Source organism: Coenobita brevimanus, chromosome 65 (genome assembly GCF_032717465.1).
Source record: "Coenobita brevimanus isolate Jiangsu-jjx chromosome 65, ASM3271746v2, whole genome shotgun sequence".
Taxonomy (NCBI): Eukaryota; Metazoa; Arthropoda; class Malacostraca; order Decapoda; family Coenobitidae; genus Coenobita; species Coenobita brevimanus.
Genome location: NC_137018.1, coordinates 13,749,234 through 13,767,061, shown reverse-complemented (window position 1 = coordinate 13,767,061; position 17,828 = coordinate 13,749,234). Strand labels below are relative to the sequence as shown.

Sequence of the window (17,828 nt, the reverse complement as noted above, 5' to 3'; positions counted from 1 at the left end):
TGTGTTGGAGGTGGGTCAGGCAGTGCTTGAAATAATGTAGGAGGTCCATCATGGGAGCAGAAGTGGGCGGTTGCAGATGCTGCCGAAGGGGCAGCAGGAGGGGTGTCTCTCCAAATATTCGCTCATATGCCGAAATTCTGTCCTCCCGGGGACAGGAGTTGATGCCCCATTGTACAGTCTTTACGTGGGCAGGCCAGTCGTCGTCCTTAGTTGCTTCTATTCGTGTGTGGAGCTGGTTCATAAGGGTACGATGGCTGCGCCCGCACACTGCATTTCCCTGTGGCCAGTAGGGGGAGGAATGAGAGATGTTGTACCCAAAAATATTGACTAGTTCTTCCCAGATTTTACTGGTGAATTCTGGCATGTTATCTGAGTGGATCGCTTAGGGAATGCCAAAGTAGGGGAAAACGTGCCTAAGGAGGGCATCAGCTACTGCAACAGCATGGTGTTCCTTTGCTGGGCAGGCCGCAATGAACTTGGAATACATGTCTATGAACGTGATGACGTATTTGTAGCCCGATTTTGGGGGCAGAGGCGCTACTACGTCCATAGCTAACAGCTGCCAGGGTTTGTGGCCGGTGATATGGCCGGAGGGTCCTGCGGTACGTGTGATGTCTTTACCAAGGGTGCAGGCGCATCAGCTTTGGATGATTTCCTTGGCGAGGGCGGAAGGGTTTGGTGCCCAGTAGGTATTGTTAAAAATTTGTAGCAACTTTTTTGTACCCAGGTGGATGTCGTTGTGGGTGTGAAGGTGTCGCAGGGCATCAAGGGCGTTGTCAGGGGCTAGGATGATATGACCGGAGGGGGTCAGAAGGTGGTCGCCTTGCCAATAAATTTTTTGAAAAGGTGGTGAGGAATCCATGGGGGATGCTCCTTGCGGTGCCACTGCTGGAGGATGTCGAGTTCCGGTTGGGTGGCGTTGATGGGGAGCTGCAAGAGAGTATCGGCATTGGTATGGACTTTGCCAGGTTGATAGGAGATTTCGTAGTTGAAGTCCTCCAGGGTTTCGCGCCATCTGATGAGTTGGGCGTTGTCAGTGACCGATGTCTGCCAGTCCTGCCAAAAACAGATCCTGGAAATTCAGAAGGCAGCGTAGGGTACCTGACTGATGGGTGGAGGGATGGTCAGGAATGGGGGGCAGAGGGGCAGGGGAGTGGGAGGGGGAAGGGGCGCAGGGTTTGGCTTCTTCCATCTCTCCTATTATGAGCCCTTTCGGGAGGGTGAGGGGTAAAGGGGCGAGGTTGGTGATCCGGACCGCCGTACGATGTGGAGGGAGGAAAGTTGGACGCAAAAGGTAGGCCGAGAGGGTTCCCGGCGGCACGACAAGGGAGAATAGGACGGAGGGGGAACAGGGCCAATTTAGGGGCACCCAAGCTTCATGGTGTGGGGGTTAGTGACGGCAGTGGAAACGGTGGCATGAAAAGAGGGAGGGGGGTGGTGGGGGGAATAGGGGGGTGGGAAGGGGGGGGAAGAGTCTTCCGGCTGGGGCCGGGGCGTGCAGGTGCAAACGGCCTGGGGGGGTGGGTCAGCTGGTGCATGGAACTGGAGCTGTCGGTTGCGGCAATCTACAGTATAGTAGCGCCCAACTTCTGCAACAGGTCCAGCCCCAGGTACCCCAGGTCCAGCCCCAGGTACCCGTCGTAATTCCGGCAGAAGTCGAAAATTATGAACTGGTGCTGGGTTGACACATGGTGTCGACTCTTAAGGCCCGCGTCTCCCCATGGATAGCAGGGGGCCATCCCCCGCAACCACAAAGTGAGTAGCTGTGGCGCGGAGTGGGCCAAAGGTCGATCTGTGGTGGGAGAAATAGTGGCTATAAAGGCAGGATCTGGCCGCTCCCATATCGACCAGAAGTCTGGCTTTCACCCCGTTCAACTTCATCTTGTGGTAAACTGGGGGGCTATATTTGGGGGGAAATGACCCTCGCCACTGTGGGATGGTGCAGGGGCGGGACTAAAAATCCAGCTGTCTAGGGCCTCCTCCTTCTTGCTCTAGCTCCGTTCCCCAGGATCGGGCTCCTCCACCGATGCAGGTTCGTCGTCTGTCGCTTTGTCCTCCAGAGAGGAGACTTTGCTTCAGCCTGGGGTGGTAGTTTTCCTACATGCAGCCTTCAGCTGGTCCCGGATATCGTGCAGAGGGCACCTTGAGTTGCACGCTGAGAATTCCCAGGGATTCACTAGGATCAGGTTGGGGTTCTCCCTGTGGGCGGGGCGCCAGTGTGTGGGGTGTGCCCTTGGTGGGCTAGGGGCAGGGGTGGGGCTGGTATGAGGCATGGGTGAACGTGGCTTGGCTGGGGGAGCCAGAATCTTGGTGGGAAACATTTTCACCACGTTGATCTACTGGGGTGTAGGGCGGGAGGTCAGGAGGTGCCGTATAAGCTGGATATCTCGATCCATGTCTCCAGTCTGGTCATGGATCGTAAAGTGTTCCTTTACAACACTGGGGAGCACTCTCAGGAGAGTGTTAAAGGTATGTTGTTTCTGGGTTTCGTCATCTGCCTCTGGGTATGCAGCGGTTACCAGGCATCTTGCCTGTCTTAGGGTATCATCTAGATTCCCGTCGAGAGTCAAACTATCCAGTTGGGATAGTGCCACCACTTTCCCTAGTGGTACGGTGATGGCCTGGATCATGAGTTTTGTGAAATTCTGCCAGGTGAGCTCCGGAACGATTTTTGGTGCTATATTGGCCACCACTTTGTCCAAAAGTGGGAGTGTGACTACGATCTTTTGTTGGTCATTTTCAAACCTGATATCTAGTAGAGGTTTGATGATCGCCAGATATGTGTGACATCATACTGTTCGGGGTTGAACTTGGGCAATTGCACATGCGGTTTGGTTGCCATTTTTCCGGTATTTCCTGACTACCTCTCTCGTATGCCCGGGTCATGAACCACCGCTGTCCACCAGTGTAATGCTAGGTCTTTTAAGTTTAGCTTCCCACACTTAAAGCACCTAACGTGTAACGGGGTCCTCTTTCAAGACCGAGGCTTAGACAAATAGGTGGGAGGCAGGACACAAAATCTCAGGCAATAACCTTACACATGTATTATTCAGTCAGACAAGGGAAACAGCAGATGTTACAGACACGATATTCTGGGTGATCATAAACTCTTACAACTAGGTAGGGTGAAGAGTATCTCGTAGGATACTGTTCAGAATATATATTAACACAATGTTTGAGGCAGGATGTTCTATTTTGGAATAGTCCAGGGTCTTTACACACGTGGAGGGGCTAGGGCTATTTCTCACAAGGGGGGGGTGTAAGGCACTGGGGTCTAATTGTAATTATAGTTCTATGAGGCAGGGTTTGATGATAGCGTGTTCACTTTGTTATTTTCTGCCTTAGGGTCACTTTTGGTCAATTATCGTTACTTACTCCATGGCCCTGGTGTTAGTCTTATTACTATATAGCCCGTCACTGTGTCTATCTCTTTTTCTGACTTTTGGTCTATCACTGCAAGTTCACTATTCCGCCCCAGCACTATTGGACCACTATTATTGCACAGTATAGTCACTACAATTCTCCCGGCTCCAAGGGTGCGGCTGAGGGGCCACACGGCTCCGCTACTGACAGGGCTGGGCACCACCAGGAGTCCTCGTGCTCAGGGGACACAGGATCACGCACAGGGACGTCTGGTCTCGTCCGGGGCTGTTGGCGGCGAAGGGGCCCGAACTCTCGGGACTTAGGACTGGAGTGCAGCCCTCAGGGCTAGGGCCGAACAATTGCCTGAATCTGTCGTTCAGGCTCCTGATGGAGGGGAAGGTCTTTCTCCGTCAAGGTGTAGGGAGTTCCTGCCCGGGCATTCTGGGGAGGGTCTGGGGTTCCCGAGGACTGTGGTCCCCAGGGCTGGGTGGCGCTGACAGGAGGGGGCTGCGGCACCAGCCTGCATCAGGGTCCGTCAGGTGGGTCTCCTCCAGAGCCAGTCATAGGGAGCGGAAGCCCGGGTAGACTATGAGGCCTCTCCAATACTCCTCTATGCCCTCTGTGCTGGGGGTCGGGAAACAGGTGTCAAACTTGGGTGACAGGGTGGCTCTCAGCCACCTCCTGCCGTAGGATCCGGCTACTGGCCATGGCTTCCTAGGGGCGCGGCTACTGGCCGTCGCCTGAGAGGGTATGTGTCTGCCAGCAGTCCCAGCTACACCTTCGCAGTGGCTACAGACCGTTTGATGAAGGTGGGAGCCGCTACTGGCCATCTCCTGCAGGAGAGGTGTAGAGCATGAGTGGCATATCGTGGGTGGCGTAGATCGGGTGTAGATGACGAAAGAAGGTGTGCCAGGCTGTGGTGGCAGTGTTCTCTTCCTGCTCTGCATAACAGGTGAGGAAGAGGGTGGACGCAGTGGTGGAGGAGTGGAGGAGTTGGAGGAGGTGGTGTGGTCCTCGGACTCGTTGGTTGCGCCCAAGTGATGGCACCCATACAGCTTGTCAGACCCTCATGTTGGGAGATGTTGCCCGTTGTGTGGTGTGGTGCTGAATGCTGGAGACAGAGGGCTAGGGTCGGGTTTTGTGCCGTAGTAATGTGGCATAGTGTCTCTGGGGAGTATAGGTGGCTGCGATTTGGGCTTGATGTAGCATGAGGGTGAGATGGTTTAGGGCAGGGGTGGGAGTGTGTTTGCAGTGAGGCCGGTGGGGTAGAGGAGTGGGCGTATCGGGCGGGTGGGCGGGAGAGGCGGCCGGAGCGGGTGGTGGTTGTTTTGAGGGTTGGCGTAGGTGGTGATGTGGGCATGCAGGGTTGGTGTGGGCGTGAAGCGCACGGGGTGCGTGTAACTGGGTGGGGGGTGGTTGAGGTTGGGTGTTGGGAGTGAGGAGTGAGGGTGTGGGGGTGCGGTGGGTCAGAGGGGGTGGGGGCGAGCAGTGGGTAAGGGCAGAGGTGGAGGTGTGGTGGTGAGGGTGGGCCGTGTGATGCTTGGCGCGGGAGAGCGGGTGGAAGGTAGGGAGGGGGTGGAGGAGTGGCCAGGTGTTGGTGGTGCAGGTTAGCTGTCAGGTGAGGTGTGATGCGGCATGGTGACTGGGGAGGCAAAAATGGTAGGGGAGGAGGAGGAGGATGGGGAAGAGGAGGAGGATGGGAAAGAGGAGATATAGCATTCGTAGTTAGAAGGGGGGAGTGGCGCCAGGGTGGGGGGCGGGATCGGGAGTGGGGGTGGGGCAGCAGGGGTAGGGGCATGGAATGGGCATATGTGGCAGTTTCAGAGGGTGTGAGGGGCGCTGTGGTAGTCAATAGTGACTTGATAGGGGTTGGAGACGCAGGTGACAGTGTGGGGTCCTGTGAAATGGGGTGCGAGTTTGTGAGGGATGGGAAGCTGAGCGATCATGACAGTATCGCCTGGCTTGTAGGGGTTAGATGCTGTGTCGGGGCCGGGGTCTAAGTTGTGTTGGAGGTGGGTCAGGCAGTGCTTGAAATAATGTAGGAGGTCCATCATGGGAGCAGAAGTGGGCGGTTGCAGATGCTGCCGAAGGGGCAGCAGGAGGGGTGTCTCTCCAAATATTCGCTCATATGCCGAAATTCTGTCCTCCCGGGGACAGGAGTTGATGCCCCATTGTACAGTCTTTACGTGGGCAGGCCAGTCGTCGTCCTTAGTTGCTTCTATTCGTGTGTGGAGCTGGTTCATAAGGGTACGATGGCTGCACCTGCACACTGCATTTCCCTGTGGCCAGTAGGGGGAGGAATGAGAGATGTTGTACCCAAAAATATTGACTAGTTCTTCCCAGATTTTACTGGTGAATTCTGGCATGTTATCTGAGTGGATCGCTTAGGGAATGCCAAAGTAGGGGAAAACGTGCCTAAGGAGGGCATCAGCTACTGCAACAGCATGGTGTTCCTTTGCTGGGCAGGCCGCAATGAACTTGGAATACATGTCTATGAACGTGATGACGTATTTGTAGCCCGATTTTGGGGGCAGAGGCGCTACTACGTCCATAGCTAACAGCTGCCAGGGTTTGTGGCCGGTGATATGGCCGGAGGGTCCTGCGGTACGTGTGATGTCTTTACCAAGGGTGCAGGCGCATCAGCTTTGGATGATTTCCTTGGCGAGGGCGGAAGGGTTTGGTGCCCAGTAGGTATTGTTAAAAATTTGTAGCAACTTTTGTACCCAGATGGATGTCGTTGTGGGTGTGAAGGTGTCGCAGGGCATCAAGGGCGTTGTCAGGGGCTAGGATGATATGACCGGAGGGGGTCAGAAGGTGGTCGCCTTGCCAATAAATTTTTTGAAAAGGTGGTGAGGAATCCATGGGGGACGCTCCTTGTGGTGCCACTGCTGGAGGATGTCGAGTTCCGGTTGGGTGGCGTGGATGGGGAGCCGCAAGAGAGTGTCGGCATTGGTATGGACTTTGCCAGGTTGATAGGAGATTTCGTAGTTGAATTCCTCCAGGGTTTCGCGCCATCTGATGAGTTGGGCGTTGTCGGTGACCAATGTCTGCCAGTCCTGCCGTAAACAGATCCTGGAAATCCAGGAGAAGGAGGCGTAGGGTACCTGACTGATGGGTGGAGGGATGGTCAGGAATGGGGAGGCAGAGGGGCAGGGGAGTGGGAGGGGGAAGGGGCGCAGGGTTTGGCTTCTTCCATCTCTCCTATTATGAGCCCTTTCGGGAGGGTGAGGGGTAAAGGGGCGAGGTTGGTGATCCGGACCGCCGTACGATGTGGAGGGAGGAAAGTTGGACGCAAAAGGTAGGCCGAGAGGGTTCCCGGCGGCACGACAAGGGAGAATAGGACGGAGGGGGAACAGGGCCAATTTAGGGGCACCCAAGCTTCATGGTGTGGGGGTTAGTGACGGCAGTGGAAACGGTGGCATGAAAAGAGGGAGGGGGGTGGTGGGGGGAATAGGGGGGTGGGAAGGGGGGGGAAGAGTCTTCCGGCTGGGGCCGGGGCGTGCAGGTGCAAACGGCCTGGGGGGGTGGGTCAGCTGGTGCATGGAACTGGAGCTGTCGGTTGCGGCAATCTACAGTATAGTAGCGCCCAACTTCTGCAACAGGTCCAGCCCCAGGTACCCCAGGTCCAGCCCCAGGTACCCGTCGTAATTCCGGCAGAAGTCGAAAATTATGAACTGGTGCTGGGTTGACACCGGTTGATGGGTGTCGACTCTTAAGGCCCGCGTCTCCCCATGGATAGCAGGGGGCCATCCCCCGCAACCACAAAGTGAGTAGCTGTGGCGCGGAGTGGGCCAAAGGTCGATCTGTGGTGGGAGAAATAGTGGCTATAAAGGCAGGATCTGGCCGCTCCCATATCGACCAGAAGTCTGGCTTTCACCCCGTTCAACTTCATCTTGTGGTAAACTGGGGGGCTATATTTGGGGGGAAATGACCCTCGCCACTGTGGGATGGTGCAGGGGCGGGACTAAAAATCCAGCTGTCTAGGGCCTCCTCCTTCTTGCTCTAGCTCCGTTCCCCAGGATCGGGCTCCTCCACCGATGCAGGTTCGTCGTCTGTCGCTTTGTCCTCCAGAGAGGAGACTTTGCTTCAGCCTGGGGTGGTAGTTTTCCTACATGCAGCCTTCAGCTGGTCCCGGATATCGTGCAGAGGGCACCTTGAGTTGCACGCTGAGAATTCCCAGGGATTCACTAGGATCAGGTTGGGGTTCTCCCTGTGGGCGGGGCGCCAGTGTGTGGGGTGTGCCCTTGGTGGGCTAGGGGCAGGGGTGGGGCTGGTATGAGGCATGGGTGAACGTGGCTTGGCTGGGGGAGCCAGAATCTTGGTGGGAAACATTTTCACCACGTTGATCTACTGGGGTGTAGGGCGGGAGGTCAGGAGGTGCCGTATAAGCTGGATATCTCGATCCATGTCTCCAGTCTGGTCATGGATCGTAAAGTGTTCCTTTACAACACTGGGGAGCACTCTCAGGAGAGTGTTAAAGGTATGTTGTTTCTGGGTTTCGTCATCTGCCTCTGGGTATGCAGCGGTTACCAGGCATCTTGCCTGTCTTAGGGTATCATCTAGATTCCCGTCGAGAGTCAAACTATCCAGTTGGGATAGTGCCACCACTTTCCCTAGTGGTACGGTGATGGCCTGGATCATGAGTTTTGTGAAATTCTGCCAGGTGAGCTCCGGAACGATTTTTGGTGCTATATTGGCCACCACTTTGTCCAAAAGTGGGAGTGTGACTACGATCTTTTGTTGGTCATTTTCAAACCTGATATCTAGTAGAGGTTTGATGATCGCCAGATATGTGTGACATCATACTGTTCGGGGTTGAACTTGGGCAATTGCACATGCGGTTTGGTTGCCATTTTTCCGGTATTTCCTGACTACCTCTCTCGTATGCCCGGGTCATGAACCACCGCTGTCCACCAGTGTAATGCTAGGTCTTTTAAGTTTGGCTTCCCACACTTAAAGCACCTAACGTGTAACGGGGTCCTCTTTCAAGACCGAGGCTTAGACAAATAGGTGGGAGGCAGGACACAAAATCTCAGGCAATAACCTTACACATGTATTATTCAGTCAGACAAGGGAAACAGCAGATGTTACAGACACGATATTCTGGGTGATCATAAACTCTTACAACTAGGTAGGGTGAAGAGTATCTCGTAGGATACTGTTCAGAATATATATTAACACAATGTTTGAGGCAGGATGTTCTATTTTGGAATAGTCCAGGGTCTTTACACACGTGGAGGGGCTAGGGCTATTTCTCAGTAGGGGGGTGTAAGGCACTGGGGTCTAATTGTAATTATAGTTCTATGAGGCAGGGTTTGATGATAGCGTGTTCACTTTGTTATTTTCTGCCTTAGGGTCACTTTTGGTCAATTATCGTTACTTACTCCATGGCCCTGGTGTTAGTCTTATTACTATATAGCCCGTCACTGTGTCTATCTCTTTTTCTGACTTTTGGTCTATCACTGCAAGTTCACTATTCCGCCCCAGCACTATTGGACCACTATTATTGCACAGTATAGTCACTACAATTCTCCCGGCTCCAAGGGTGCGGCTGAGGGGCCACACGGCTCCGCTACTGACAGGGCTGGGCACCACCAGGAGTCCTCGTGCTCAGGGGACACAGGATCACGCACAGGGACGTCTGGTCTCGTCCGGGGCTGTTGGCGGCGAAGGGGCCCGAACTCTCGGGACTTAGGACTGGAGTGCAGCCCTCAGGGCTAGGGCCGAACAATTGCCTGAATCTGTCGTTCAGGCTCCTGATGGAGGGGAAGGTCTTTCTCCGTCAAGGTGTAGGGAGTTCCTGCCCGGGCATTCTGGGGAGGGTCTGGGGTTCCCGAGGACTGTGGTCCCCAGGGCTGGGTGGCGCTGACAGGAGGGGGCTGCGGCACCAGCCTGCATCAGGGTCCGTCAGGTGGGTCTCCTCCAGAGCCAGTCATAGGGAGCGGAAGCCCGGGTAGACTATGAGGCCTCTCCAATACTCCTCTATGCCCTCTGTGCTGGGGGTCGGGAAACAGGTGTCAAACTTGGGTGACAGGGTGGCTCTCAGCCACCTCCTGCCGTAGGATCCGGCTACTGGCCATGGCTTCCTAGGGGCGCGGCTACTGGCCGTCGCCTGAGAGGGTATGTGTCTGCCAGCAGTCCCAGCTACACCTTCGCAGTGGCTACAGACCGTTTGATGAAGGTGGGAGCCGCTACTGGCCATCTCCTGCAGGAGAGGTGTAGAGCATGAGTGGCATATCGTGGGTGGCGTAGATCGGGTGTAGATGACGAAAGAAGGTGTGCCAGGCTGTGGTGGCAGTGTTCTCTTCCTGCTCTGCATAACAGGTGAGGAAGAGGGTGGACGCAGTGGTGGAGGAGTGGAGGAGTTGGAGGAGGTGGTGTGGTCCTCGGACTCGTTGGTTGCGCCCAAGTGATGGCACCCATACAGCTTGTCAGACCCTCATGTTGGGAGATGTTGCCCGTTGTGTGGTGTGGTGCTGAATGCTGGAGACAGAGGGCTAGGGTCGGGTTTTGTGCCGTAGTAATGTGGCATAGTGTCTCTGGGGAGTATAGGTGGCTGCGATTTGGGCTTGATGTAGCATGAGGGTGAGATGGTTTAGGGCAGGGGTGGGAGTGTGTTTGCAGTGAGGCCGGTGGGGTAGAGGAGTGGGCGTATCGGGCGGGTGGGCGGGAGAGGCGGCCGGAGCGGGTGGTGGTTGTTTTGAGGGTTGGCGTAGGTGGTGATGTGGGCATGCAGGGTTGGTGTGGGCGTGAAGCGCACGGGGTGCGTGTAACTGGGTGGGGGGTGGTTGAGGTTGGGTGTTGGGAGTGAGGAGTGAGGGTGTGGGGGTGCGGTGGGTCAGAGGGGGTGGGGGCGAGCAGTGGGTAAGGGCAGAGGTGGAGGTGTGGTGGTGAGGGTGGGCCGTGTGATGCTTGGCGCGGGAGAGCGGGTGGAAGGTAGGGAGGGGGTGGAGGAGTGGCCAGGTGTTGGTGGTGCAGGTTAGCTGTCAGGTGAGGTGTGATGCGGCATGGTGACTGGGGAGGCAAAAATGGTAGGGGAGGAGGAGGAGGATGGGGAAGAGGAGGAGGATGGGAAAGAGGAGATATAGCATTCGTAGTTAGAAGGGGGGAGTGGCGCCAGGGTGGGGGCGGGATCGGGAGTGGGGGTGGGGCAGCAGGGGTAGGGGCATGGAATGGGCATATGTGGCAGTTTCAGAGGGTGTGAGGGGCGCTGTGGTAGTCAATAGTGACTTGATAGGGGTTGGAGACGCAGGTGACAGTGTGGGGTCCTGTGAAATGGGGTGCGAGTTTGTGAGGGATGGGAAGCTGAGCGATCATGACAGTATCGCCTGGCTTGTAGGGGTTAGATGCTGTGTCGGGGCCGGGGTCTAAGTTGTGTTGGAGGTGGGTCAGGCAGTGCTTGAAATAATGTAGGAGGTCCATCATGGGAGCAGAAGTGGGCGGTTGCAGATGCTGCCGAAGGGGCAGCAGGAGGGGTGTCTCTCCAAATATTCGCTCATATGCCGAAATTCTGTCCTCCCGGGGACAGGAGTTGATGCCCCATTGTACAGTCTTTACGTGGGCAGGCCAGTCGTCGTCCTTAGTTGCTTCTATTCGTGTGTGGAGCTGGTTCATAAGGGTACGATGGCTGCGCCCGCACACTGCATTTCCCTGTGGCCAGTAGGGGGAGGAATGAGAGATGTTGTACCCAAAAATATTGACTAGTTCTTCCCAGATTTTACTGGTGAATTCTGGCATGTTATCTGAGTGGATCGCTTAGGGAATGCCAAAGTAGGGGAAAACGTGCCTAAGGAGGGCATCAGCTACTGCAACAGCATGGTGTTCCTTTGCTGGGCAGGCCGCAATGAACTTGGAATACATGTCTATGAACGTGATGACGTATTTGTAGCCCGATTTTGGGGGCAGAGGCGCTACTACGTCCATAGCTAACAGCTGCCAGGGTTTGTGGCCGGTGATATGGCCGGAGGGTCCTGCGGTACGTGTGATGTCTTTACCAAGGGTGCAGGCGCATCAGCTTTGGATGATTTCCTTGGCGAGGGCGGAAGGGTTTGGTGCCCAGTAGGTATTGTTAAAAATTTGTAGCAACTTTTTTGTACCCAGGTGGATGTCGTTGTGGGTGTGAAGGTGTCGCAGGGCATCAAGGGCGTTGTCAGGGGCTAGGATGATATGACCGGAGGGGGTCAGAAGGTGGTCGCCTTGCCAATAAATTTTTTGAAAAGGTGGTGAGGAATCCATGGGGGACGCTCCTTGCGGTGCCACTGCTGGAGGATGTCGAGTTCCGGTTGGGTGGCGTGGATGGGGAGCCGCAAGAGAGTGTCGGCATTGGTATGGACTTTGCCAGGTTGATAGGAGATTTCGTAGTTGAAGTCCTCCAGGGTTTCGCGCCATCTGATGAGTTGGGCGTTGTCAGTGACCGATGTCTGCCAGTCCTGCCAAAAACAGATCCTGGAAATTCAGAAGGCAGCGTAGGGTACCTGACTGATGGGTGGAGGGATGGTCAGGAATGGGGGGCAGAGGGGCAGGGGAGTGGGAGGGGGAAGGGGCGCAGGGTTTGGCTTCTTCCATCTCTCCTATTATGAGCCCTTTCGGGAGGGTGAGGGGTAAAGGGGCGAGGTTGGTGATCCGGACCGCCGTACGATGTGGAGGGAGGAAAGTTGGACGCAAAAGGTAGGCCGAGAGGGTTCCCGGCGGCACGACAAGGGAGAATAGGACGGAGGGGGAACAGGGCCAATTTAGGGGCACCCAAGCTTCATGGTGTGGGGGTTAGTGACGGCAGTGGAAACGGTGGCATGAAAAGAGGGAGGGGGGTGGTGGGGGGAATAGGGGGGTGGGAAGGGGGGGGAAGAGTCTTCCGGCTGGGGCCGGGGCGTGCAGGTGCAAACGGCCTGGGGGGGTGGGTCAGCTGGTGCATGGAACTGGAGCTGTCGGTTGCGGCAATCTACAGTATAGTAGCGCCCAACTTCTGCAACAGGTCCAGCCCCAGGTACCCCAGGTCCAGCCCCAGGTACCCGTCGTAATTCCGGCAGAAGTCGAAAATTATGAACTGGTGCTGGGTTGACACATGGTGTCGACTCTTAAGGCCCGCGTCTCCCCATGGATAGCAGGGGGCCATCCCCCGCAACCACAAAGTGAGTAGCTGTGGCGCGGAGTGGGCCAAAGGTCGATCTGTGGTGGGAGAAATAGTGGCTATAAAGGCAGGATCTGGCCGCTCCCATATCGACCAGAAGTCTGGCTTTCACCCCGTTCAACTTCATCTTGTGGTAAACTGGGGGGCTATATTTGGGGGGAAATGACCCTCGCCACTGTGGGATGGTGCAGGGGCGGGACTAAAAATCCAGCTGTCTAGGGCCTCCTCCTTCTTGCTCTAGCTCCGTTCCCCAGGATCGGGCTCCTCCACCGATGCAGGTTCGTCGTCTGTCGCTTTGTCCTCCAGAGAGGAGACTTTGCTTCAGCCTGGGGTGGTAGTTTTCCTACATGCAGCCTTCAGCTGGTCCCGGATATCGTGCAGAGGGCACCTTGAGTTGCACGCTGAGAATTCCCAGGGATTCACTAGGATCAGGTTGGGGTTCTCCCTGTGGGCGGGGCGCCAGTGTGTGGGGTGTGCCCTTGGTGGGCTAGGGGCAGGGGTGGGGCTGGTATGAGGCATGGGTGAACGTGGCTTGGCTGGGGGAGCCAGAATCTTGGTGGGAAACATTTTCACCACGTTGATCTACTGGGGTGTAGGGCGGGAGGTCAGGAGGTGCCGTATAAGCTGGATATCTCGATCCATGTCTCCAGTCTGGTCATGGATCGTAAAGTGTTCCTTTACAACACTGGGGAGCACTCTCAGGAGAGTGTTAAAGGTATGTTGTTTCTGGGTTTCGTCATCTGCCTCTGGGTATGCAGCGGTTACCAGGCATCTTGCCTGTCTTAGGGTATCATCTAGATTCCCGTCGAGAGTCAAACTATCCAGTTGGGATAGTGCCACCACTTTCCCTAGTGGTACGGTGATGGCCTGGATCATGAGTTTTGTGAAATTCTGCCAGGTGAGCTCCGGAACGATTTTTGGTGCTATATTGGCCACCACTTTGTCCAAAAGTGGGAGTGTGACTACGATCTTTTGTTGGTCATTTTCAAACCTGATATCTAGTAGAGGTTTGATGATCGCCAGATATGTGTGACATCATACTGTTCGGGGTTGAACTTGGGCAATTGCACATGCGGTTTGGTTGCCATTTTTCCGGTATTTCCTGACTACCTCTCTCGTATGCCCGGGTCATGAACCACCGCTGTCCACCAGTGTAATGCTAGGTCTTTTAAGTTTGGCTTCCCACACTTAAAGCACCTAACGTGTAACGGGGTCCTCTTTCAAGACCGAGGCTTAGACAAATAGGTGGGAGGCAGGACACAAAATCTCAGGCAATAACCTTACACATGTATTATTCAGTCAGACAAGGGAAACAGCAGATGTTACAGACACGATATTCTGGGTGATCATAAACTCTTACAACTAGGTAGGGTGAAGAGTATCTCGTAGGATACTGTTCAGAATATATATTAACACAATGTTTGAGGCAGGATGTTCTATTTTGGAATAGTCCAGGGTCTTTACACACGTGGAGGGGCTAGGGCTATTTCTCACAAGGGGGTGTAAGGCACTGGGGTCTAATTGTAATTATAGTTCTATGAGGCAGGGTTTGATGATAGCGTGTTCACTTTGTTATTTTCTGCCTTAGGGTCACTTTTGGTCAATTATCGTTACTTACTCCATGGCCCTGGTGTTAGTCTTATTACTGTATAGCCCGTCACTGTGTCTATCTCTTTTTCTGACTTTTGGTCTATCACTGCAAGTTCACTATTCCGCCCCAGCACTATTGGACCACTATTATTGCACAGTATAGTCACTACAATTCTCCCGGCTCCAAGGGTGCGGCTGAGGGGCCACACGGCTCCGCTACTGACAGGGCTGGGCACCACCAGGAGTCCTCGTGCTCAGGGGACACAGGATCACGCACAGGGACGTCTGGTCTCGTCCGGGGCTGTTGGCGGCGAAGGGGCCCGAACTCTCGGGACTTAGGACTGGAGTGCAGCCCTCAGGGCTAGGGCCGAACAATTGCCTGAATCTGTCGTTCAGGCTCCTGATGGAGGGGAAGGTCTTTCTCCGTCAAGGTGTAGGGAGTTCCTGCCCGGGCATTCTGGGGAGGGTCTGGGGTTCCCGAGGACTGTGGTCCCCAGGGCTGGGTGGCGCTGACAGGAGGGGGCTGCGGCACCAGCCTGCATCAGGGTCCGTCAGGTGGGTCTCCTCCAGAGCCAGTCATAGGGAGCGGAAGCCCGGGTAGACTATGAGGCCTCTCCAATACTCCTCTATGCCCTCTGTGCTGGGGGTCGGGAAACAGGTGTCAAACTTGGGTGACAGGGTGGCTCTCAGCCACCTCCTGCCGTAGGATCCGGCTACTGGCCATGGCTTCCTAGGGGCGCGGCTACTGGCCGTCGCCTGAGAGGGTATGTGTCTGCCAGCAGTCCCAGCTACACCTTCGCAGTGGCTACAGACCGTTTGATGAAGGTGGGAGCCGCTACTGGCCATCTCCTGCAGGAGAGGTGTAGAGCATGAGTGGCATATCGTGGGTGGCGTAGATCGGGTGTAGATGACGAAAGAAGGTGTGCCAGGCTGTGGTGGCAGTGTTCTCTTCCTGCTCTGCATAACAGGTGAGGAAGAGGGTGGACGCAGTGGTGGAGGAGTGGAGGAGTTGGAGGAGGTGGTGTGGTCCTCGGACTCGTTGGTTGCGCCCAAGTGATGGCACCCATACAGCTTGTCAGACCCTCATGTTGGGAGATGTTGCCCGTTGTGTGGTGTGGTGCTGAATGCTGGAGACAGAGGGCTAGGGTCGGGTTTTGTGCCGTAGTAATGTGGCATAGTGTCTCTGGGGAGTATAGGTGGCTGCGATTTGGGCTTGATGTAGCATGAGGGTGAGATGGTTTAGGGCAGGGGTGGGAGTGTGTTTGCAGTGAGGCCGGTGGGGTAGAGGAGTGGGCGTATCGGGCGGGTGGGCGGGAGAGGCGGCCGGAGCGGGTGGTGGTTGTTTTGAGGGTTGGCGTAGGTGGTGATGTGGGCATGCAGGGTTGGTGTGGGCGTGAAGCGCACGGGGTGCGTGTAACTGGGTGGGGGGTGGTTGAGGTTGGGTGTTGGGAGTGAGGAGTGAGGAGTGAGGGTGTGGGGGTGCGGTGGGTCAGAGGGGGTGGGGGCGAGCAGTGGGTAAGGGCAGAGGTGGAGGTGTGGTGGTGAGGGTGGGCCGTGTGATGCTTGGCGCGGGAGAGCGGGTGGAAGGTAGGGAGGGGGTGGAGGAGTGGCCAGGTGTTGGTGGTGCAGGTTAGCTGTCAGGTGAGGTGTGATGCGGCATGGTGACTGGGGAGGCAAAAATGGTAGGGGAGGAGGAGGAGGATGGGGAAGAGGAGGAGGATGGGGAAGAGGAGATATAGCATTCGTAGTTAGAAGGGGGGAGTGGCGCCAGGGTGGGGGGCGGGATCGGGAGTGGGGGTGGGGCAGCAGGGGTAGGGGCATGGAATGGGCATATGTGGCAGTTTCAGAGGGTGTGAGGGGCGCTGTGGTAGTCAATAGTGACTTGATAGGGGTTGGAGACGCAGGTGACAGTGTGGGGTCCTGTGAAATGGGGTGCGAGTTTGTGAGGGATGGGAAGCTGAGCGATCATGACAGTATCGCCTGGCTTGTAGGGGTTAGATGCTGTGTCGGGGCCGGGGTCTAAGTTGTGTTGGAGGTGGGTCAGGCAGTGCTTGAAATAATGTAGGAGGTCCATCATGGGAGCAGAAGTGGGCGGTTGCAGATGCTGCCGAAGGGGCAGCAGGAGGGGTGTCTCTCCAAATATTCGCTCATATGCCGAAATTCTGTCCTCCCGGGGACAGGAGTTGATGCCCCATTGTACAGTCTTTACGTGGGCAGGCCAGTCGTCGTCCTTAGTTGCTTCTATTCGTGTGTGGAGCTGGTTCATAAGGGTACGATGGCTGCGCCCGCACACTGCATTTCCCTGTGGCCAGTAGGGGGAGGAATGAGAGATGTTGTACCCAAAAATATTGACTAGTTCTTCCCAGATTTTACTGGTGAATTCTGGCATGTTATCTGAGTGGATCGCTTAGGGAATGCCAAAGTAGGGGAAAACGTGCCTAAGGAGGGCATCAGCTACTGCAACAGCATGGTGTTCCTTTGCTGGGCAGGCCGCAATGAACTTGGAATACATGTCTATGAACGTGATGACGTATTTGTAGCCCGATTTTGGGGGCAGAGGCGCTACTACGTCCATAGCTAACAGCTGCCAGGGTTTGTGGCCGGTGATATGGCCGGAGGGTCCTGCGGTACGTGTGATGTCTTTACCAAGGGTGCAGGCGCATCAGCTTTGGATGATTTCCTTGGCGAGGGCGGAAGGGTTTGGTGCCCAGTAGGTATTGTTAAAAATTTGTAGCAACTTTTTTGTACCCAGGTGGATGTCGTTGTGGGTGTGAAGGTGTCGCAGGGCATCAAGGGCGTTGTCAGGGGCTAGGATGATATGACCGGAGGGGGTCAGAAGGTGGTCGCCTTGCCAATAAATTTTTTGAAAAGGTGGTGAGGAATCCATGGGGGACGCTCCTTGCGGTGCCACTGCTGGAGGATGTCGAGTTCCGGTTGGGTGGCGTGGATGGGGAGCCGCAAGAGAGTGTCGGCATTGGTATGGACTTTGCCAGGTTGATAGGAGATTTCGTAGTTGAAGTCCTCCAGGGTTTCGCGCCATCTGATGAGTTGGGCGTTGTCGGTGACCAATGTCTGCCAGTCCTGCCGTAAACAGATCCTGGAAATCCAGGAGAAGGAGGCGTAGGGTACCTGACTGATGGGTGGAGGGATGGTCAGGAATGGGGGGCAGAGGGGCAGGGGAGTGGGAGGGGGAAGGGGTGCAGGGTTCGGCTTCTTCCATCTCTCCTATTATGAGCCCTTTCGGGAGGGTGAGGGGTAAAGGGGCGAGGTTGGTGATCCGGACCGCCGTACGATGTGGAGGGAGGAAAGTTGGACGCAAAAGGTAGGCCGAGAGGGTTCCCGGCGGCACGACAAGGGAGAATAGGACGGAGGGGGAACAGGGCCAATTTAGGGGCACCCAAGCTTCATGGTGTGGGGGTTAGTGACGGCAGTGGAAACGGTGGCATGAAAAGAGGGAGGGGGGTGGTGGGGGGGAATAGGGGGGTGGGAAGGGGGGGGAAGAGTCTTCCAGCTGGGGCCAGGGCGTGCAGGTGCAAACGGCCCAGGGGGGTGGGTCAGCTGGTGCATGGAACTGGAGCTGTCGGTTGCGGCAATCTACAGTATAGTAGCGCCCAACTTCTGCAACAGGTCCAGCCCCAGGTACCCCAGGTCCAGCCCCAGGTACCCGTCGTAATTCCGGCAGGAGTTGAAAATTATGAACTGGTGCTGGGTTGACACCGGTTGATGGGTGTCGACTCTTAAGGCCCAT

At 55.8% G+C, this 17,828-nt stretch overlaps 3 protein-coding genes across 3 annotated transcripts; all 3 read right to left on the bottom strand.

Annotated features, from left to right (window-relative positions):
- Positions 1-382: 382 nt before the first annotated feature.
- Positions 383-1,739, bottom strand: LOC145404937 (uncharacterized). The gene is made up of 3 exons (XM_080276442.1): positions 1,615-1,739; positions 828-1,072; positions 383-597 (listed from the first exon to the last, which is right to left on the bottom strand). The coding sequence occupies exons 1-3, from the start codon at positions 1,737-1,739 to the stop codon at positions 383-385; spliced, it is 585 nt and encodes a 194-aa protein (XP_080132568.1).
- A 9,379-nt stretch (positions 1,740-11,118) lies between these two features.
- On the bottom strand, positions 11,119-12,475 carry LOC145404936 (uncharacterized). Its single transcript, XM_080276441.1, has 3 exons — positions 12,351-12,475; positions 11,564-11,808; positions 11,119-11,333 (listed from the first exon to the last, which is right to left on the bottom strand). Exons 1-3 carry the CDS (start codon positions 12,473-12,475, stop codon positions 11,119-11,121), a joined length of 585 nt encoding a protein of 194 aa, XP_080132567.1.
- A 4,012-nt stretch (positions 12,476-16,487) lies between these two features.
- Positions 16,488-17,828, bottom strand: LOC145404935 (uncharacterized). The gene is made up of 3 exons (XM_080276440.1): positions 17,724-17,828; positions 16,933-17,161; positions 16,488-16,702 (listed from the first exon to the last, which is right to left on the bottom strand). Exons 1-3 carry the CDS (start codon positions 17,826-17,828, stop codon positions 16,488-16,490), a joined length of 549 nt encoding a protein of 182 aa, XP_080132566.1.